General features: G+C 36.1%; 2 protein-coding genes across 3 annotated transcripts; one reads left to right on the top strand and one right to left on the bottom strand.

Annotated features, from left to right (window-relative positions):
- Positions 1–1790: 1790 nt before the first annotated feature.
- LOC123311190 (calcium uniporter protein, mitochondrial) lies at positions 1791–23771 on the bottom strand. Of its 2 annotated transcripts, XM_044895010.1 has the most exons (7): positions 23210–23771; positions 22394–22523; positions 21713–21793; positions 3762–4065; positions 3316–3448; positions 2899–3102; positions 1791–2829 (listed from the first exon to the last, which is right to left on the bottom strand). In XM_044895010.1, exons 1-7 carry the CDS (start codon positions 23312–23314, stop codon positions 2536–2538), a joined length of 1251 nt encoding a protein of 416 aa, XP_044750945.1. In that variant the 5' UTR covers positions 23315–23771; the 3' UTR covers positions 1791–2535. The 2 variants fall into 2 exon arrangements, with proteins under 2 accessions (XP_044750945.1, XP_044750946.1); XM_044895011.1 differs by lacking the exon at positions 21713–21793 and having other exon boundaries at positions 23210–23766.
- On the top strand, positions 7274–19989 carry LOC123312203 (protein javelin; the record flags this gene model as incomplete). The annotated part of the gene is made up of 3 exons (XM_044896489.1): positions 7274–7623; positions 14684–15028; positions 16908–19989. Coding segments are annotated over 3 exons (3624 nt in total), but the record flags the coding sequence as incomplete, so codon positions are not given.
- Positions 23772–23879: the final 108 nt, after the last annotated feature.

The raw sequence follows: 23879 nt of genomic DNA, 5'->3' as shown, positions 1-23879 counted from the left end.
ATGCAGCAGATCTAAAGTATACATCAATCACTTTCATGATACTGTATAATAAAGCAAAGGAACATTAAGCATTTCATTTGGTTCATTATGTTATAAAATGTGAACGTTAATCGTATATTTCACTATTCTAAAGCATTTCTACTGGTTTCCTCACATTTTAACATCACAGGTGCAATATTCAACTGGGTCGTGTTCATCCAAGGATGGATAAAACATTCAATCGAACAATATAAAAATCTATCATATAAGGCATTGGAAGAAATACGAACTATTAATCGACTAGTAAACAATTAGAGGAGATGTCTGTGAATTGAAGCAAATTTTGAAAACGTTATTACATACCAGGAATACAGCGCAAAATTTTCAGGACGGAATTCTGCTTAAACATTTCATACACAGCTGAAGCTTATCAATCAATCATTTTGCTTGGTTGTAGGGCAGGACAAGTGCATTTAATGATTACGTAGATATACATCTAGGTCCTACATCTAAGTATCGTGAGAATAAACTTGATAGGTTCACAAATGTTGAAAATAAAATTACCTTCTTATCATCTCCATTTCCAAACAGTTTAGCTGAAAAATGGAAAATATTTTTGTATCGTCCAATCCGTAGATTGAACCCCAAATTCTATCAGTTTTAATACGGTGGATGGAGAAATTTTGTTAGGAACTTTATTATACCACAAAGAGGCACAAGATAGAGACAAGTCATGAACCTAATAAAAATATTAGAGAAACAGTTCATGTAATAAATATCAAATTAATATATGTATATTTAATCTAATTAAATTAATGTTAAATAAATTATAACAACAAATATAGATATTGTGACGCTATTTCACACGACAATCTGTAAATGAAAGCAATACATATATTCTTTAAATTACTTGGAGATGATGAAATGGTATTTTTCAATTAGCTATCTCATTTGAAAAATTTTCAAAGTATTTATCTACTAATTTGAATCGTGCGCGAAATTTTGTAATTCTATTTGGATCTACGCTCCTGAAAGAATGATTTCAAAAAACTACTTAGATGTATTATTCACTAGATACAACATCCGGTACTATTTGCAAGGATCTCTGTATGTATTCTCAGTACTTCCTTCGCTAAGTTGATTCTTAATACTTAACCAGGGGCTAGCATTTGAGAGCCTAATCAGTGGTGTGCATTCCTGTGCAAGGATTGGATACAGCGTTTAATTTTTCTGCTACATTTGATTTTCATAAGTCAAGGAAAAAATTTTATAAACAGCACTTCTCTCAGATGGTTATAGCAGTTATCTCAGGAACATAACCAAACTGTCAAATTAAACTTACATAACCTAAGTTTTCCAACTTTCGGCAAATTTTAACATGTTTGGCGTTTCCATTACTCTTAAAGATCTTTTAGAGACTTTTCACAGTGGTTAATGCATGAATCCTCGAAAATTCGGGTGGTGCTTCATGGGAAATTGGAAGCGTACTGGAACGGGCAAAATTGTGCGCCCTATGATGTGCCCCTTGACCATTATCAGTAAATTGACTTTGCATAATCCAGAAGATACTTCCAACCAAATGCTGACACACCCGAAGATCCAGGTAAAAATAACTAGAATGCCATATCTAGTAACATGAACGATCTAAGGGTAATTATGTATTAATTTTCTTGAGTAGAACATCTTCACCAAATACGAGTTAGAGAATGCAATTGGAACTCGATCCTCGTAAAAATTACAGGAGAATCAGCAAATCCTACCAAATAGTAAATGGATGAAATTTTTGGAACTTCCACATACAAAATTCAATATAAAGCTTCCTTTGTGCTTATATTTATATATATTCAACTTTATAAAAATTTTTAGGTTAATGCTAATGGTCTCTTTCATCACTCGAACAATTTTTATCAAGAATCATATTAACAAATGTGCGGTGGTATACATGTATAGGGTATGAATGAAAATGTATAGTTCAATTAAGCTTACTGTCGAAGCAGTTATATACAAATATACAAACTATAACAATCCTGCTAAGTACAAAACTAAACAAAATAAATTATTCTTCTTCAACACCTCCGACTGAACACACTCTTATAGGATTCAAGTTTTACAACAGATGGCAATAATAGAGAGTCTAAAAAAAATGAAGATTACACACATCATTTTCTCGCAACAGTTGATTGGTTTATTTAAAACAATAACAATTATTTAAAGAGCATAGTATAGTATTTGAGCTTCATATCACAATAAAAAACATTCCTTTATATATAAAAAATATTTGCACGTAAACAACATATTTGTAGACTAAAAAAAGACTCTTCACAGTTAAACTGTGCTTAGACAATTAGTTAACAATTAGCCTATTCCTTAGAAAACTTTCCGATCATAATAACATTCAACAAATAGGGTAAAATACAGCATCATTCGACAAATTCAATCCTACTCTATACTGAGGATCACGTTGAAATGTATAAATGCTTCAAGTAAAAAATGAAGATATTTAAAATGATAAATAAATAACGAGGCATTTGTATCAGTTCCTTACAATCACATTAGTCATTTTTGACTAGGAATTGGTGTCCTGTTGTCATGTATTTTTCCTAGAGTTTTTGCGAAATTATCTAACGTTATTTGCGAAACATCATCTGAAGACGTTTCTGATGGAGTTGATGTACTCCGACTCTTAGGAGGTACTTTTAGCGGATTCCTCAATTTGGCCAGTCTTCTGTTCAATTTTACAAGTTGTTCTTGTAACTGATTGTATCTCTGTAGGTCGAGACCCATTTTTTTGGCTTTGTTGTGAAGCACTAAGAGTTTTTGGCGATCTGTGACACTTGGAAGTATGTATTCCTGAAGATTAAGATCGAGAAAAAAATTAAGAACAATCTCTCACCTTGATGAGAAACAAATTAGGCTCACCTCTTTAGTTAAAACGTAATAGGAATACATAGCCATAGCTGTTCCGTAAGTGACGAAATAGGTGACAGGTTCCATAATATCCCAGGAATATTCCCACCACGTCAGTCTAGCTAAAATTCCAAACTGAACAGACATGAACCCCAATCCAGCCCAAGACAGCCAGTTCCCTCTCTTCTCTGCTATCACTTCTAGATCTCGTATTTGCTGGAAAAGATAGATTCTACATTGGATCGTCAAAAGGCAATTTTTCGTGCTTCATAATCGTTGGAAATGATAGTTATCTCTGATGAGGTAAAATAAGACAGAAACCATGGTACTTTCTGTACCATGTGTGTTAGTTGATATTTATATCAACCAGTGTAATTTGTCTGAATTAGACTACCATCTATTCAATCAACCTTGGATTAGCCTACTCACATTTTCGAATGGAAGCAACTCTTGCTTCACGTTCTCGATTTCCCTGACAATTTCGTTTTCTTTCAGCACGTTATGTTCCTCAATGTTGAGTACTTCATACAGCTGGTGTACCATATTTTTTATATCAGCCAATCTAGAAAATGAACGAAACTTCACCCTAGATCCATAAAGACATAAGTTTATAGTGATTTATTAAAATTATTATGTTTGTATCCGACTCGCAACAAAACTAGAAACTGATTTTCAATAATCCGTTAACCGCCGAAGCAATTTTGGACCCTCCGTTAGTTGGGAGGCCCATATCATATAACCGGAGGGATTCTATCTTATACGCAAGCGCCACCTGTCATCAGGAACGCGCATACCACGCTGAACGTTTGTAGAAACCTAGAAACCTGTTGCGCCTCTAGTGGAAAGTAGCCACATCACCTAGTTTGTCGACTTACCTTTTGATTTCCTCGCCCGTTAATCGTTCTTGTTTGGGACAACTGACGTTGTACGTTTTGTCGTTTATCACCAATTTGAAATCGTCTTCTAGGAGTGTCTCGATGGTGTTGGAAGACGCTATTCTTATGTCGTCGATGGATCGACATATGGCCGTGTCGATTCCCTTGTCTTCTTTCTTCAACATCTCCAGGAAATCTCCCACGGTGTTCGAAATCGGTTTCAGCGTGAACACGCATCGTTCTCGTCGGCTCGGCAAAGGAACTGTCACTTGTGGGAGGCCCCGATGGTATTCTACTGTCACGTCTGGAAAAAAAATCGGTTTACTCGTTCACCCGTGCCTGCAATTATTGGAGACTCCAAGCCTGTGCATCGTTAGGTAGGAAGTCTGTTAGTTCAACAGAGGTACTGGTTTCAACTGGGTACATGGTTAAACGTTGAGCCCAAATAAAGAGAAAAAATATAATCTAGTTCTATGATACAACGCCATTATAAACGTCCACCCATGTGTAGATGGCGCCAGCAGGGCACATATTAAAGGATAGAAGAAGAAGAAACGTTTGGTATTTCTATGCTCTGCACTGTGCTGTCACGTGTCACTGATAAGAATTTTTTGAATAAAGAGAAGTTCTTAATTTCAAAGGTTTCTGCACTAACGATGAAGGTTGAAACCTACAGGAATTTCGTTCCGCACTTTTGACTCGCTCGTAATACGGGGGGTAATTTTGCTAGGCCATTATTTGTAGGGATCTGTGTAATTGCCCATCCTTGATCCCCCATATCCGTGATGTCAGTTGGCCGCACAATCAACATGATTAATCGAGTCGTGTATTGTTACACGCTCTCTGAATAGGGCTGACCCGTTTGGCCACTCGGATGTGAATATCTAGGTCTTACTTATGCCGGTACGTCTTGTTGAATGAAGAAACGGGAATGGAAATTTTATATTATACATATGCATACCTAATACTGAATGAGTTTTCAGGATTATAACTATAGAAAGTGCCCATGGGTTAAAGTTTGTTAATTAATTTCAGAGTAGTATTTCTTTGCGTGACTGGTTCATATCAAATAAGTAACGATTAGGTTATAACATAGACATAGAGTCTCTATGTCTATGGGTTATAATTGAACTTGAACTTGATTTTCAGATCAAACTTGTAACCATAGATAAACTAAACTCAGATAAGGCTTCTATGCTCGTAACAAGCTCTTTTTTTATGAAAGATCCATATACCGGGAGGAAGTGATCACAGAACATCGTAAAACTTTTCACTGCCCATATGTAGGTAAATTTTGCTTGTCGCTCATAACAATGGAAATAATTCTCATAATATATGAAAACCCCATCACGTATATGCAGGATTCCTGCATTTAAATCTAACGTGTTCACGCCTTCAGAACTAATATCCATTCTCCGAATTGCGTTGGAAGCGGAAATTGAACAATTCGAAAACCCAGCATAGAACTGTAGTATTCCATCATATTCTAAATGACGAAACAATATTGTTGCATAAATTTCACGCATCATTCCTACATTCAGATAAGATACCTTCTGCCACTATCATAACGTACCCATCTATCGCCAGAGTGACAGACCAGAAACCAGAAATATGCAAAAATATGGGAAATATAAGTACATATTTATCTATGATGTTATCTTCAAATGTCCAAAATTACGATATTATTTTTTTGACATCTACATAGCCTTTGGTGGAGCCATCTTTCGTCAATTGGCAAAAACTTCGAAAAACATTTTGTATTATGATAAAATGAGAGGTTCGTTGCTTAATAAAACATTTCAATCAATTATTCGTCCTATTCACATTGAATCGTATTCGAAATCAGACCAAATCATAATATTGACGTATCCCCAAGTTCTCATTTATGCAAATACTTATGTAAATATAATGGTCTAAAGAAGTTTCCGTCTGGGAATATTGATAAATGTATCCTAGAAATGATCGATCGCTAGATGTTCGTTAACCGAAGTTTTCCATTTCCACTCCAATTCCACATCTTTTCTCGCAAACTCGAGAACTGAATCTGCAGTCTCCAACATAATGCTGCACGAATCAGAAGAAGAGGAAACTAATGATCTGAATTACGTGATTTTCTCTAACGATGAGTTTTCAACCCCTACACGTACATTTCGTTATCCCATCTATTTGTAGCAGTGATATATCGTAACACAAAAGTTGTGCAAAGGGTAAAAATGAGATTATTACATTATTTGTCTATGGTTGTCTGTGTTCGATAACGGAGGTTGGACCAAGATACAGAATTTGAAATAAATTCCTGTACCTATTGTATATATTTATTATGTGTGAGTTTAAATCGATATAGAGACCATTATCAACAAAGAATGAAGGGAAAGCAAAGACGTGAAATTAATATCCAAAACTGTCTATGGTTCTAATCAAAAATTATAAAATTATTAGATTCTGTGGTGACACATTTCATTCATAGAAAAGAAATTTCATCAATGGACGGATTTTTTATTCGTTCTCTTGAAATCTACACGAAATCCTACAGACGTACATGTGCGGTTCGAAAGAGCTAACAGCGAAGTCTACAATGCTCCATGACCGTATTGATGAATGAAATAGGTGGTGAAATTTCGACATAGCTTATTATATCTTTACAAGAATAGCGGTAACATGGCTTAACCGTTCCTCCGAATACATTGGTCGTAAAGGAGGACCGAAAGGCACCCGATAAATAAGTAATTATTGTGATTACGCGCAATGTTTGCACTTTTATCATTCTTTTACGTCTGTTGGTTGGTCCATCCGTTATTCCATACGAGACGCGGACCAGAAATAACGAGAAACGTTATGCTGTTAAATTTGTACACATATTAAAAACCACGTTCAGGTGTACCCTTTCGAATGCAGTTTGGGCGTCAAATGCACTCTGGAAATGAACTGATTCCGTATTCTGAAAGATGATAATTTTTGTACGGCTAGCTCAATTAGAGAGAAAATTGGATGGAAAAATCCATTAACAAGAATGCGATAGTAATGTTTCTAGGGATGAAATTTCGAATCAGCGCACCTGTTTGCTTCATGCTTTTGTTGTCAAGCATCAAACTGAAGATTAAATACGAGTTTACTTCACACCTTTTACCCTAAATACATAAGTGATAAAGAGAAAATTTTCCAATTTTTGAAATGATTAAGCCAAAAACCTTTGGCGGAAAAATAACCTCCAATCAATGTCAGAATCAAAGACATATATCATAGATGTAGATGCCATAGACGGAAGGTATCAAAGTCTGTGATCCTGCCAGGGGTGGGTACATCTACTCGCCATAGAAGCATCCATAGAAGACGAATCTTAAGGAGAGGAAGAGCTGTCAAGCTGGGAAGTGAATCTGTCCTCATTCCCGAATCTGTGAAAATTAACTTTCGTTTTTCCAAAAGGAAGTACGGTTTCGGTACGCATAAACCTTGCCAACCGTTCACCACACCACACGGAACCATCCTCTTGTACATCACTTTTCTTCGTTTGAAACTCAGTCTTTAGTTGCTTTCAGAAACTTGAACGTCTCTCTTCTTCAGAACGAAATTTAAATATCCATATATTTTTCTACATTCGAGTTTCACGCCTCGCTCTGATTTATATTTATAAATTTGAAAGTTCTTCGAGTGCGGGAGAGGATTACTTGTTCAAATGCGATCAGTTCAGTAGAACGCGAAGTTCGGTGGTGATTTTGTGGCTATCGGATTTTTTTTTCAAGTGTTCGAAAATAGGTACAGGACACAGTTCTAACAATGGTCAAGGGGTTGTACACGAGGGGCAGGCCCAGCTCTGGCTTTCGGAGGATAACGTATACAAACGCCAGGGCCAAAGAGAAAGAAGGTACCGATAGAAAAATCACAACTTTTTTTGTGTATAATTTTTTTATCTTGATTTGCTAAATAAAAGATTAAAAATTATATTTAAATCGGATCAGGTACTTCTCGAATAAACAAATTCATATAATTTTACCACAGATATGAATTCCAACGTCAAATAGGGGTGAAACAGAACCACAGAAGAGCACACACGTTTAGTTTGAGTTCGTGTTTTTGTGATTTCGAATGGTTATAAATGTCATAGATGGTTTGTGTGCCCCTCAAGTGAAGTCAATTTTCCAGCGTTATGAATCTAGTGTGATTTAAGTATTTTCTTTGACCAATTTATTGTATTGTATCATTCAATATATTCCTAGAACTTATCATTTCAATATTTCTTTTATTTGAAAAAGAAAAATAATTGTTTAACAATACACTGTCATGATGGTCATTACTATAATGAAATCATTGCAGTATTCAGAAAACGGAAATACAAAATTTGCTAAAATAATGAGAAAAGACAGACAAGATTTAATTAGAATATTAAATAGTCCTTTACGAATAATTAACAACGTTTCGTGTATACCCATTTATATATACACATGTGAGTCATCCCAGACCACGGGCACGAGGAAAATTTTACTCCCATAATTCCTTTGTTTACATGCCGGACAAGGTTTTTGTGATTCGAGGGGAAATTCAAAATCAGATAATGGCAAGTACCACAACCGTGACGGTGGAGCTTCCACGCTGATTACCGATGGATTTGTACAACAGTCTCTTATCTGACACCGTTCTGCGATCGAAAATATTAACAGTTTCGTTACTGGCAAATTATCGGATATAACGTGAATGTGTCTCTGAGATTACGATCGAAGAAACATTTCGTAAGTACATTACAATTTTCGATATGTCCGTATGAAGTTATAAGAACGAAATAACGCTGCGAATACTATATATTTATAAGAATAACATTTTACTCCGAGATTCAGTATTTTCACTAACTCCACATAACCAAAGAACGACATAATAATAAGTGGGATAATCTATGGCCTAGAGTATGCTGAAAACATCACATAATTATATTTATATAGTTCTATGGTGAACATAGACTTATTATAATTAACTAATAACTCTATGGCTGTGACTCACAGACTTCGATGTGTGACGAAACCATAGACATAGAACATATGATTTAGATCTATGGACGAAACACAGAAATCTGAGCAATGAGTTTAAAAAAAAAAATTTCAAACGAAAAACGGACGTTACTCTGAAGAATGTAGAAGAAAGAAGCTAAGGAAATATTACTTGAATTAGTAGCTAATGAGACTAATTTCTAGACGATATTAATCTATCAACGTCTGAAAATCAGGAAATCTCCTGTGAATACGAACGATATAGAAGAGAAAGTTATGCATTTTCTATAGGAAATGAATAACAATTCATTCATATGATGGATACGAATTCTTAATGTGAACACATAAATAAAGTTGTTGTTTACAAATGTCACAGATGTTCAATTACAATGATAATCAATTAAGGTGATATAATCGCATCTATAAATTAATGAAAAGTTGTTATTATTCGACTTCATCAATGATGATCGATATTTTTTATCAATGACTAGATGGAATTACGTTTTCGATATAGGTACTCATTAGAGAGTTAGGGAATGAGAGAAACCTAATCAAAATGCAACATACAACAACATTTGGTCGTGTTTGATTAAAATCAACGCGCTTCATGAGGAAAATATACAAATTCGAGATTGATTTCTTGATTATCGCCTGCTTTTCTATTTCACTAGTTACTCGGATCGACCAGAATATGAAAATTTCATTCGTATTCCTTTGGATGATATTTTGTTGAATATGGGTGGGGAAATCGTGAAAACCTAGGGAGATTTTTCAATGGGAAAGTCACTAAGTGGATGATAAATATCACGAAATGGCGTGTTGGGGAAAATGCACGCGATATGACTCTCTCATACAGTATCTCTCGAATCACGAATGCTCTTTTGGCTTGAAGTGTTTGCCTGTTTTTTCTAATATTGTAACATATAATGTTTGATGGTCGTCAATAACAATGATTGGTTTGGTCACAGAACAACTTAAGTGTCAAAGTTAAATAAAATACTGTGCCTTCACATAGAGTGGATATAAAGCTTTGATACCACCATAGAACACTTCAGTAGTTCTGTGCCTAAACCATAAATGTAAGAACAAAACCAGGAAAAGCTTTCAACTCGCAAATATCACTTGGATTTTATAGACAAGTATTGTTGAATGATTAAGTGAACCGAGAGCCACAAATAGACTCTAAAAAGAATACGTTTCCATCGTGTTTTATCGGATATTTGCAAGTTTGGCATGCCTAATGAAATCGGAAATATGAAATTTACAGCCGAAACGCAAGCAGTTTCTAATTTTAAAGCCGTTGCGAAATTTTCATAAAGAATACCGTCAGAACCTCTAGAGTCGCCTTTAACACCGCTGGTAACTTTTATCGAGTTCGATACGCTGATTTTCAACGGTTTCACCGGCATGTCGTAAACGCCTATTCGAAAACAACAGTCAAACTAACTTTTCTTTGTGCAGCAACATCTCGATAGCAGAATGAGCACGTTCGCATTTGGTTTCCTTACGTACAAACCGCACCTGAACATTTAACTAAACACTTAACGTAACGATTCTGGAAAACTCTTTCAACGCCTTGAAGAAAATGCACGAAACACTCGAAATGACGAATTCCGTCAAGGAATCCTCCTATCAGCAGGTTATTTTTGTTTGGACAATTATTTCACAGATTAAAGTCATCCGTTGTGTAAATATACGAGTATATAACTCAAGCACCTGATATAAGTAATCAAGGCAAATCCAGATATTTACAAGCTTAAAATAACCTCTCTCTTCGAGACATTGAATTTTTTCGAATCCGGCTCTGTGAAACTGGGGTAAAGCACAGATGAAGAGCTTCGCGTCAAGAATAACCGAAGGAAATTTTCCATATTAAATTTCCATAAGTTAAAGAAAATTACACGAGGAAAAATTCCATCTCGTTCCGAGTATTTTAAAGAGAATTATCCACTGTAACATAAGGAGGAAGTGACTCGAGAGAGAAAACAAAATTATGCAAATGGAAATTGTAACTTCTACGAAAGGACGAACAGTTTTTTCTTGCAGGAGGAATTTTTCCGGTCAATTCGCAAACTGTTCTTGACCCACCCCGTATATGTCGAATTCCCATCGTTCTTAGACGAATTTCCGGATTAAAACGTTCGTGGAAATTTTGCTCCAGCAGAGGAAACATAATTAGGGGCGAAATTCATGCATCATTTTTAATCCTACAGCGCAAAGTCGAGCAATTTCTTAATTGAATGAATAAGAGTTTAATTTTTGCGAATTTCATGAAGTAACGAGCTATTCCAAGGACAGCAATCGAGTTACAAATTTCATTTAGATCTTTTTCTCTTTCAAGAATTCTACGTGTTTCATAATGAATAGTGCTGAAGCTAAGAACAGAAAGTTATGTACACAATCATTATGAATTTATCATTATTTTTAATTAATTTATTAGATATATAATTATTACTGACATCAGAGCAGGCCCCATCATAGAAATAAAATATATGAATAAGCTGACTTAACTTATGTAATTGATCTATGGGTCAGTGTTATTTCCAATACCAACCTGAAGACCACAGCATTTCAAAGATAGATGTTCTGTACCTGAACATAGAACTCAGCTTGAAGTTTCTAGATTGAAAGAATGGTGAATCTAAGCTCTATGTTCAATCACGGTATATTAATCCTCCGAACTCTATAGCCTTACAAATATTTATGAACCTACATCGGGGTTTTCGAATAATCTTCCGTATTTAAGTCGAAGACCTATTTCATTTAGATTTGTTGACATTTGTATTGTTGGCAGACCCACCGAATGCCCATAATTTTCCGTTCTTTCCAAAGCTCCAATTTCCCTCCCAGTCTGATGTTAAGGTCACAGAGCGTCGGCCTAAATACCAAGAATAAACTACATTTTGTAATGTAGAACCCTTATCGATCTGCCACCATATAAGACGACTCCAAATATTTGGTTTGACTCTCTTCTCTAGCAGACTTTGGAGAACTTCGTGTTGATGTAACGAGTAAGGGGGTTGTAACTCTGTTGGGTCTCAAAAGTTCGTTATCGAAAATAATGAATCAAATCACAGCGTTAAATTATGCGACACTTCGAACATTTTCTAGACTATCGTGTCAGAACTCTGAACCAATTAACTGAAAATATCTGTGAAAAAAGCGATTGCATTATCCTTCTTAAGGTTGGAATAACCGCTTTATTAAGTGACATTGCTAGCTTGTTGTTAGAGCATTACACAAACGTTCTCGTACACAATACCTGCTTGATAATAAATTACTCAAACAGATCATCTTTTGGGCTATTAGCGAATACATAGTAATAATAATAACCAGCCTGGATATTTTCGAGGACATACCTCAAATTACTACTTCACGTCGTCATGAGTTGAGGTGGTATTTATCTGTAAGTAACAAAATATTGATCATTTTATTCATTCCGAAGAGTTTCTCTGATCGTACGTGGTTTATTAAATAACATTCTGGCGTTGGGCTGATTGTTCAATAAGATCGTTTGGATGTTTGTTCGAATTGTTGATGTAGGAACTAATGCGTCGTTTAAACTAGAGGAAAAAATCTAGGTGAGTAATATTAGATTATTCGTCTACAATGTCATGGCTCTTATGGGTTTATGATAGTGGAGGCTATCAATTTCAATGAATGTTTAATGAATCCAGATCGATCATTTTCTAGGCCATATTTTTCTTGTTGAATACCTCAATTTTCAACGCGTATATTCCAACTTGATATACTAGTTAAATTAATTGAGGCAAATGGATATCCCTCTTTAATTATATCAGCTTTGGTTCAACACATTTTCATTCAAATATAACATTCGAATCGACAATTGACCAAAGAATTCTATGAGAAGGAAGATCGATCTCGATCTATGAATTCATTTCATAGAAATTCTTTCATTGTCAAAATGTTTAAGGTCTATTTGTTCATAGAATATTTTATCAAATGTAATGATTCCAGTAAAATGAAATTTAGAAGGATAATGAAATAAGAATATTCCAGTCTCTCTAGCTTTTAGATTATTTATCAAAGTTTTCAAATCAATCCTTCCAAACGCTTTCAAGAACGTGCATACCAGATCGAAGCGTGTTTTTCGCCTCATTTAAATTCAGAAATACGGAGTGATCAGTCGCTCGGATCGATTAAAAAGTTTCCTGGACGCTCCAATTCGGATCGCTCCTTCATAATGAGCAAAAAAAAAAACGTTAATTGACCGAGATTTCCTCGAGCATCTCGTATTAGCAGTTGGAACATTGTCGATTATAATAGCACCGTAATGAAAGTAATTAAATAATAATATTCCATAGTGGCAATTATCTTTCAACCAATACGGCGACGTGAATAGCACACGAACGAATTATTACACAAAGATTGCCACTAATTTTCAATGGTTACGGTTGTGATCTGGGCTAATGTTCAGAGCAATTCCGACGCATTATTGGCTGTCGAATATTCTGCTTAAAATATCGCTTTGCATTTCATTAAGTATGATCGAATCGATGAATTGAGAGATGGATGAATTTATTTAGTATTCCGCGTCGAGTGCTATGTTTGCGTACACAGGAAACATGTTTCGATATTTTCCTAAAATCACACAATATTAACACTCACGTCCGGTTTCAAATGGATCGATCAATCAAGTGATTATTGACATAATCGGATCAATGGACAAGTTCGGAAAGGCTTGTCAACCTTGTAAATACTAGAAGAAACTCTCACACTGTATTTTATTTCAAATTATATCGGTGAATTTTGGTTGCCTGAAGCATTTTACATTTCCTGGAATAGTGCTGGAGATATGAAGTTTATATTGTGCTTTCAAAGTTCGTTTTTTGACATAATTTGGAATTTTTTCTGTGGTTTGTGATGTCTCGCCACAGAACAACTACTGAAGTGTCATAGATAAAGCAAGAAGAAAACCTTAGTAACTGAGGTGTTCTGTGATGAAGCCATAAAAATGTATAACTGTCAAACCACAGATTATAGAAACTTGTTTTTTTTAAACTGTGGACAAAACGAAACAGATTGAAAAGGTGGAAAAACTAGTTGTATGGTCATCAGGTTTTCTTAATTTATTTCTAATATAACCCGATAAGAAAATGTTTTAGAGCCGCAAATGATTGCTTGAATGAAAGTTATTTTCGTAAGATTTTCGATGCAATAGCACAGTTTTATTTGACAAAACGTTTCTATTCCTGCAGGAATTTTTCGTAAGTTGTTACTAGAGATTAACAAATTATTTTATTGCCGTTTCCATTTTACTTCACGTTCTACGAATTAATACGTTGTAAGATTGGCAATACGAACTTTTTTATGAGCCGTAAAAATCAAAGAACATAAAAACAAAAATTATTCGGATGTAATTTTCGTTGCACGCCCACAAGATTATGTTTCATTTGAAATTTTTATTAACAAGAATTCGTTACACGTTAACCTATTCCGAATATTAAATTGTTAAGATAACCAAGTTATCTTCCGAACAAGTTAGAAATCCTTTTTTTATCCAAATATGTGATCGCAAAAAATTAATTGAGGTAGGTATAATAGAGAAGTACGATTGTAATGAATATCCTGTTTTGAACATCTTTATTCGAACAAGGTCAGAAGCGAAACATTTCCTCAATTCATTCATTCACCTTGAAATATGGAATTATTATTATGATTCCTCTTTAATCGCTAACCTGAAAGAAACTTAATCATGAAACTTTCTCAAGAATTCATTTTTTCATCAGTATTTGCCGATTCTCCTCAAAAAACCATAATGAAATGAAATTCATAAATACCGAGGCCAAAAACACCACTATCCGCTACCGATGAATTGATTCGGTACTACCCACCCCTGCCCGTGGTCGATTTTAACCTCACTTTTGCTCAGTTTCGCGCACAGAACACGAATAATTTTGCCTAAACGTTTTTTTTTCTTTTCAGAGTGGACGTGGAGTCTTGCATAAACAACCTTCGAATCGCCAATCAACCGAAAGAACGTCGTCAATCGAGACGTACCTCCAACACCAATCTAGACCACGCGACTTACACGAAACCCACGAGAGAAAAGTTGAAATACGAGAAGAGAAGTTTGGAGAACGTTTCTAACATCAGGATAGAGTCGACCAATGCGGAATATCCCCCGAGTCTGAGAAGATGCCGGAGTTTGGCGCTCACCAAGGAGGACGTCTTCAATAGCTTGGAGATCAGCAACGATGGAAGGCCAAGCAGAAGGGCACAGCTCATACCAAGGGTGAAACTTCAGAGCAAGACTGTGAGAGAGCAAAGGTAAATGGACATATGTAACCTGCTATTCATCCACCCCTCTCAAAAATACCTTGCATTTTAACATATGACGAATACCCTTTTCAGATATACCCGTAGAACTATCTCTTACCTTTGAGTCATCTCTGTGGTTCGATAAAAGTAAAAAAAAAAACACCTATAGCTCATTTTCAGTCGTGAACGCCCGGTCGAATGTTACGCCCATGTCGCTTCTAAAAGTCACTCTTCTTCTTTAGTTTTCAAATGATGAATCATCATACTCTGTGGCCACGAGGATCGACATCGAAGAATGTCATATACATATTCTTACGCTTTTTCTCTGGTTTCTTGCCATACCTCGTCTGTGGTCTAGACGCATCTCAATATCTGGTCTATGGAGAGTAGAGAGAAGGAGAACGATCGCTGCTTTGAGACCACAGATTTTTTGTCCCCTAAAATATGTACCAATAGTAGTAGTTCATGTTTTTGCCAACAGTCGCGCTGGCCATCACAAGAGTGCGAAATTTTGTTTACACAAATCAAATTGTAGTTGGCTCGTTGGCTGAGTGAACTGTTTCCCTGGTGACAGATGATAGGAATATTATTATTGTCGATTTTTGATAAGAGAACAACATATGACCATGGTGAAATGTTGAAGCGTGCGCTAGTATAAGAGTGTTTTGGCATCGGAAAGAAAAGGAGAAGAGATAAAATTTCCGAGAGCATTTTTGAGAGAAAATTGGAAAAAACCTTATCTCAAGAATCAACTCCCAATCAATTTGTGTGTCAAGAGCACTTTTGCGATGAAGATATCAAAAAGATGATGGATTCATTATAAACGAAATCGAAATTGTCATCCCTCGTGAGAAGTTGACTCTTCTGAATAAGAATATTTAACCAATAAAACTACATGGTTCAGAAGTAAATATTCTTGAAGAATTTTGTTGGCATAACATAATATATGGTTTATATCGGTTCTCAGCTGAGTATTGGCAAAAGAATCTACTCTAATACCTAAGTGATAAATCTGAGACTGCTACCTTTTGTTGTCTTGATGTGTACTGCTCCTCACTACGGATTTATATAATTTTGAAGATTAGTAAACCAACTAACATAGCTGCTTTCAATAAACAATGATAAACAAAAGTAGGTACAATTTTTTTGATCAGTGATTTCTTTTGAATTTCATTGATTTCGACTTGCATTTTATTGCATATAATTCAGAGAACTCATATTCAATATAGATTTGAAGAAAGGTATTTGAAAAATCATCAGAAAAACCACGATGACACATAACCTTAAATAAAATGAAGGCTGTTCATTTCAAATTGACGCTTGAATCCCCACTCCTTATCGATACCCGTTGTAATCGCAGCGACACCTATTTTCCCCGTTTTTGGAGACACATTTTTAGTACGGCGATCGTTCTCCTTCTCTCTACTCTCCATAATCTGGTCACTAATGGGTCAGTGTCATAGAACAATAATTGTTGGTCTCAGTGGTCATCAGTGTTTATTCCGAATACCAACGTTAATTCCGCAACTCAGAAAATTCGAAAATTTAGGTTAGACAATTTATTGAACGACCTGTTTGGCAGATTCAAAAAGACGACTATGCGATAAATAATGCAAAATGGCGAAGGAACTTGGTCATTCTGTTCCCGGTCAGTTCAAAAATAGAACTGACGTGTTCTTGACTCATTCAAGGCAGGCTTACTTATTGTTCTGATTTCTGAAGCAATTACCAAAGGAATAATTTCAAATCGGTAATTTACAACAACCCTCTGAATTTCATCAATTCAATTGTATAGATATCTCTCAAAATATTCTGGAAAAACTTCAACTCTGATGAATTTTTTCTATTAACCTAGTCCAAAGCACCTATCACAATTTTTTTTTCTCAGTTCCAGGTACGGATCGTACCGTGCGAGCAACGAGGAGCTCTACACGCGGCCCAACAGACCGAAACACAACCCGGAACCGCACCAGCACAACCCCGGCAAACCTTCCAGACAGATCAGCGTCCCGCCCGATAAAAGAAATCGCATAGACGAGAACGAATACGACAGCTTGGAATACCGCCCTCCGACCAACCGCCAGAACGAGGAACCGCCGAGCCTCAAGTTACCCAACTACTATCCGGACTCGATATACGAATCGGACAACACCGAATACACGTCGACGGCCGAAAATCTATCGGTACGAGGCAAAAAATACCTATCCTGCGACAACATATCCGGTCAGAATTTTCAACAAGAGCCGGAGAGTATTTCGTACGACGAAAACATCGTGCTGAGCAAAAACCGCCCGCTGTACAGCTCCCTGCAAGACGCGGCGGTCTACGAAAAACCGAAGACCATTAGGAGCCCTTCGGTTTTGCGATCAGCTGAGGAATACTTTTCGGCGAGACCTGACAAGACCGAACTGATCGAAGAGGACAAGGTAGAAAAGGAGGAGAGGAATTCGACCAAAAGCGACGATAGAAACGCGTCCGAAGTATACGCGTCAGTAGAGATCAACCCGCTTTACGAACAGACCAACGTATCGGAGGAAAAAACCGAAAAATCCATCGAGAATCGAGCACAAGAACACACGACCACACTACAGATACATTTCAGCGACAACGACCATCCGATTCCCGAAGATACCAAGACAGTAATCAAGGTAGAACCTAACCTAACCTCAAACTCGACGGACGACGAAACGAAAGAGGTCGATCAGCCGAAGAAGGAACAGAAACACAGTCACAAATACCTCAGAGAGTTCCTGGAGAGTCAGAAGGGTTCCAAGAAACCCCTGCAGAACTTCCTGAGTAAAAAATTCCCCAACCTATCCCGTAGGAACTCCAAGGAGATCCAGACGAACCTGATCGACAACAACTTCTACTCCCTGCCGGACATAGCGGCGTGCAAGAATCTGAGAAAGTGCGACAAAATTGATAGGAAGCTGAGGAAGTGCGATAAAACGGCGAAATCTGGGGAATCTGACGACAGATTCATCGTTAACATTGGGAGACACTTCGACCTTACCAATAATAACGTTCCCGTCGATTTCGAGCTCAAGATCGCGAAGATACCGAAGAAGAACAAGCCGCGCGGTAAGGATAAACCGGAGGCTTTCATCCAGGCCGTTCGGGATCTGAAGAGGACGCTTGGAGAAAACCAGGAAAAGTCCGACACGAAACCGGAAATCATAGCGGTTCAGAGAAAATCCAGCGCGGATTCGGTTATAGAAGAAAAGGAAAAAATGGACAACAATCAATCAGGATTAGAGTATCAAGATAAGCTGGATAATATGCGAAACTACTGGAAGAAACTCGTTGGTTACGAGGAGAAAAATCAAGAAGACGAAACTAAAAGCGAGAAAGAAGTTAAAACGAAAGTAGAAGAAGTAAAAAAGAAATTTGAACCAACCCCAGAACCCGCCGAACAAACTAACAAAGTGAAGAAAACTAAAGAGATCTTCGAGAGCAAAAACAAAACCTCCGTGAAAAGTTCCAAGGGAATTTTCGAAAATCCAACTTTCGAAAGAGACAATCCCTTCGAAAGTCTAAATCCCAATATAGTCGAAGTTATAGAAAACAAAACCGAAAATGGGGAACATAAAGGGAAGCCGGATCTGGAAAAAGTAAGCGCACCCGATAGAAAATGCAGCCCAGTCACCAAATCCCTGAGCATAACATACCCCGAATTCGACCACGTGAGATACAGGGTGGTCAAATCGAACCTCTTCCAGAAAAAGATCTTTGCGAACTACGAGAAAGAGTCACAATTCGACGGACTCATGCAGTACTTACAAGATTACAGTTTCCAAGAGTTACTCATGGACAACAACATCGTAATAATCGAACCTATTAGAACGACCCTGATTCGAGAAAACAACAATAAATATAAAGGTCCATCGAAAAACATAACTCCGTTATTACACACCAACATCGAGCAAAAAAACGACAAAAACACACTTAGAAAACACTTTTTCTTCCATCCAATAAGGGTCAACAAAGAAGTTAACGACGACGAATTACCAAATCCGGATACCGTAAAACAAGTGAGGCAGATGTTCGAAAAAAACGAAGACCAAATAGTGAATCCGATGAAAAAAATATCAGAGAACAACGGGAACAAATATAACACGGATAAAGTAAATACCAATGATCAGAATATGCCAGAAATGTACAACGATGAGCAGTGGGACTCTTTCGACGAAGAGGCGTGTTGCGAACAACAGTACATCACGGAAGACATGATGGAAAAGATAAGGAGATACGGAACAACCATAACGTACTACGGAGGAAGAATAGTCAGAAAACAATCTAGTCAAGAAAGTCTGACAAACGTCATTCTGGAAGAAATAAAAAACAACGAAATAAACACAAAAAACGACGCAAGCAAAAACGAAGATTCGCATAATAGCAGGTTAAGGTTTAAACTGGTCAAATCCAACAGTTGTAGCAGCAGGATGGAACTGGTCGGTACCAAAAATCTGGCTTCCTCCAAACAAAACTACCGAAATAAACACGAGGCGATAAAGAAACAATTGGAGGAAAAACGACAAGACAATTCAAACAATAACAACAACGACGAGAAAACGCTGAACAAGAACGAAATCAACGAATGTATAAGAAAACAGAATATTCAAAAACAAGAGGTGGAAAATAAAATTTACACTAAATGGGGCGAAACTAACGGAGATCAGACGTTTTACGGTATAAAACTGAACGATAAGCTGAACGACGCCCGTGTGATCCACGATTATCACACAAACTTTGAAAAGAATAAAAATAAGAGTAAAATAATAGAAGAGATGGACTTTGAACCGTTCGAAATAGCTTGAAATTCTGTGAACTGTGGGTTTGGACTGTTCTGATATTATTCCTTTTACACTTTGGGAACTTCTTGATTATGATCTTTACACTGAATCTCGATGTTGTTGTAAATAATGTTGATATTTTTTGTGTTTCTTGAATAAATTGTAACGATAAATTTATGTCAAATGAATTTTATTGAAAGCATGTCTATGACTGAAGGCCAATAGGGAAGGAGTTCAGAAAATCATGTAAATGAAAGATCGATTCGATTGTCACACCCCTGACTTTCCGATCAACATTATTATTCATAGATGTAATATGAAGGCTATATGACTTTGAAATTTGATGTTCTGTGTCACATTAGCGTATAAGATTGAAAACATGCTACTACTATGGAGTAATATCCACTAAAAGCGTTATTCTCAAAACAAGGAACGAAAAATACTGAAGTTTCTCTCAAAATCCAGCTTACCTAACCTTACTCTATACTCATAGACTAATCTATAATCGTTCAAGCACAGAATATTCACTTAACGAGGAAATTCTTTGAACGGTCATAGAACTTTGAATGTCACAGAAAAAAATATTCCGTTTCTGTGATCATGGATCATCGAGATGTTACAAAAAAGAAAATTTGTTGCTTTTTGCTCAAGTTGAATTTCTGTCATAGGAAAACACCGGACATTTTGAATAGATTCTTCAAAAACTCTGGCGCTTATCATTTTTTTGTATATTTCCTCAGAATGTGTTGATGCGACTGATTCCTGATTTGCAAAAAACAGTTTCGCATATTTAAAAAAAAGGTTTGTAGAAAATCATACACCTCTTTTCAAATGAATCTTTTTTTTTAATACACAATGAAGTGCATGCTCCAACGATTTGAAATCTTATCATTCAAGTGACATTTTTATCGAGTAAAGCAAGCGTAAATAACATATATCAGGAAAAATCTTGGCAAGAAGGCATAATAGGTGAGATAAAATTAAACCGAGACATATTTTTAGTGCAGAGAGGACAAGCTCTGACTGAAATCGACAACATTTCGATAAACTCAAAATAATATGGTGAAAATGGTCAAACTTTCTGTCGAATATCAACGTTATTCATTCATTAGATCCCTCATTTGAAAAATTCCAGATTCATCGTTCGGGTTATAAAAGCGACAGAAATTAAATTGAATACGCAAGGTATATAGACCTCGCACCGATTCCAATTTTCCTCCTTTGATTATAATAGCAGGATGCCAAACCGCCAACTTCGATTAGGATAAACGTCTTGGAAGGAATTCGATTCAATCGTTATCACCTCTCAATTACGGACGGAAAATATTCTTTTGTGTCCCCGACTGATGCTCCCTGAAGAAAGGTGAATTCATTCATTGAACGAAAGATGCGAGAAAAATTAACCTTATTTTTTCATACCATTTTAATAAGTCGAACTCTCGTAATTTCAACGAAGCTGAAGTGTTGAATCTTTTCAATGCTCGATCACAGAGTAATAAAATAAAAGTTTTTGCAGTATGGCGGAAGATAGGAGGAAATGTCCCCATCTGCTATCAGCATGATGAAAACTTCCAAACTTTCTGGGCTAACCTAATAGGATTTCCGAACAAGCACAACATGACCTTATCTGTTCATCTAAACTCGCCCCATAGAACTCACGAGATGGCCAAAATTCCTGACTAACAGGCACGCCATCCGTTTTCACTGCTTAAAAATGTCAAAACTCAATGATTTCAGATTATAGAATTGTGAAATAGTTAATTGAGAAGGAAAAAACATGCAGTTACAAGAGAACGTTATTTTTTTTTAGTTTGCATCTCAACTACTTTGAAAAAAACCATAAGTATCACAAAGGCGTTAGAGCTTGTTATGGTAGCAGCGAAGACTGTCGTAAAATTACCGAGAATGTTTGTGATAAAATTTTCCTTGTGAGGGGTAGTTTCTAGGTTTTGTGGGCTTATCCTGGGTTTCACCACCAAATCTAGGGATGAAAAATCAAATTATGCATTTCAATCAAGCACTGTGATGCAGGAGACTCATATGGTGAAAATTATGATGGCGATAATTTGTTATAAAATCGCAAACTTTGTGAAACAAATTTCCATCTTCCAGCAGACCTTAATTAAAAATTTACAGACTAATCACACTTCACAAATTAGATTGAGACAGACTTTTCCTCAAATAGTAAAGTCCACCCTAGTTTTGCTGTGTACTGCTATTGATAGAAATGCTAGTTCATCTTGTTAACCCCCAGAAGCTCCCGAAGTTGCTATTTACCATGTCTTTATGAAACGATAGGAATGGATCAGTTCGAAACCTCTGACTGAACCTTCCAAAAATCAAATATTCTTGAATTTTTGATTTGAGATACCCCAAAAATTTTGATTTAATACTCATTTGAAACTTGCACTCTATTCCACATCTTGGAATTACAAATGATACAGATTATAATATATCTATGAACAGGAAAACTTATTCAATTAACAACTTTTCCCAATATTCTACCTCATTCTGCATAAAATTCTTCTATTGAAGAAATTTTCAATACTGATTTCCCTTGTTGGACCTATATAAAACTCACCATCTTCATCTGAATCACTGTCATCTGAAGAGGATGATGAGGGTTCACATTCTAATTGTTTATTTTTATCTACTCCATCATATCCCATGATGGGTGTTCTGAAATGTCTCACCAAATGTACTTGAAAATTCTGCAAAAAAAATTATACAATTAATTCCACAGGGACTGCTTTGTAGAAGTAATTTAAAACTTGGAATGCCAATAAAGGAAAGTTGCTTGAGAAAAAAAGGAAAGAGGACCTTGCCAGATTCATGTCAATGCTTTCAGGATTTCATTTTTTTTTACTGCAAATGAAAAGATTATTGATTTCGATTCAGTTCTTAGTTAAATATCGCGGAAGAACTGAAGAACGCAACTTACACATTATTCTATGGAATTTATATAATACTCCAGTATGAATCAATCCTTATTTCAGTTAATTAATTCGTATACCGGTAAAAACTCCACTGTTCTGAAGTAGAAACATAGGAAACTGAAATATACGCAAACAAAATTTGTATGGAATCAGATTCATAAGTAAACAAATGCATATTAATAAACATCGTGGTAATTATCAAATTCATTCAAGTCTGTAATTCATTCAATGCTCTCTAAACAATTTTCCAAAATGAATAACCTAACTTTTAACTATAAAGAACAAAATGCAGTCTTTACCGACCAATAAATACTTGAAGGAGAAAATTTTGGAACAATGAGAAGTGGGTTTAACCCCTTCCCAAAATAAAATATTCCCGGCAAGGGGTAAATTTTCAATTTATTCAAAAAACCTATGGCGAAAATAGTTCGAAACGACCAAATAGATTGACTGGTACTTACGCTACTCAGAACCAAACAATTCTTCAGTGAAACATTCCTAAAAACTAATGAAAAATCCTTATTTACGAGGAGCCGTGAACGACAAAACACCCGTGGTATCGCCATTTTCACCGAACTGTCATTTTCATTTCGGTCGTCGAATTTCCCGATTCTGTCGAGGGAATTTCTCCGCACTCACTAGGTGCGGATAAATGCGGCGCATTGGCCACTTTTCACACTGACATCGAAACACGAGGGCCGGCCAGATAACAGGTTATGTAAATAAATGAATTTTTTACTTCCATCTCATAATGGAGAAATCTTTATGCTCACTTTTTGTAAGAAGGTTGTAAATGTACCGAAGTTGAACAGTGAACACTTGAAAAATAAGAACTGAAGTCGTCTCGAATTCTACTATCAACGGTCAATTCCAAACGTGCAATAATTTATTTCTGCGAACGGAAAAATTGTAGCAATGCATTGAGAAGATCTTTTATTGAATCAGGTACACGATCTGCAGCAATGTGAAGGAAATAATAATAATAACAGTGTATATTCTTTCAATTCAAAATCAAAATCTTCGATTCAAAATTAATCAAAATATTGATGACATTGTCAAACTCAAACTGTCACCTGTCATTTGTTGACAGAAGGCATAGAACAACGACAGAAAAATTTTCTTTCTTTCGGA

Source organism: Coccinella septempunctata, chromosome 4 (assembly GCF_907165205.1).
Source record: "Coccinella septempunctata chromosome 4, icCocSept1.1, whole genome shotgun sequence".
Taxonomy (NCBI): domain Eukaryota; kingdom Metazoa; phylum Arthropoda; class Insecta; order Coleoptera; family Coccinellidae; genus Coccinella; species Coccinella septempunctata.
The sequence above is the reverse complement of the archived record's forward strand: the minus strand, read 5'-3'. Positions and strand labels throughout refer to the sequence as shown.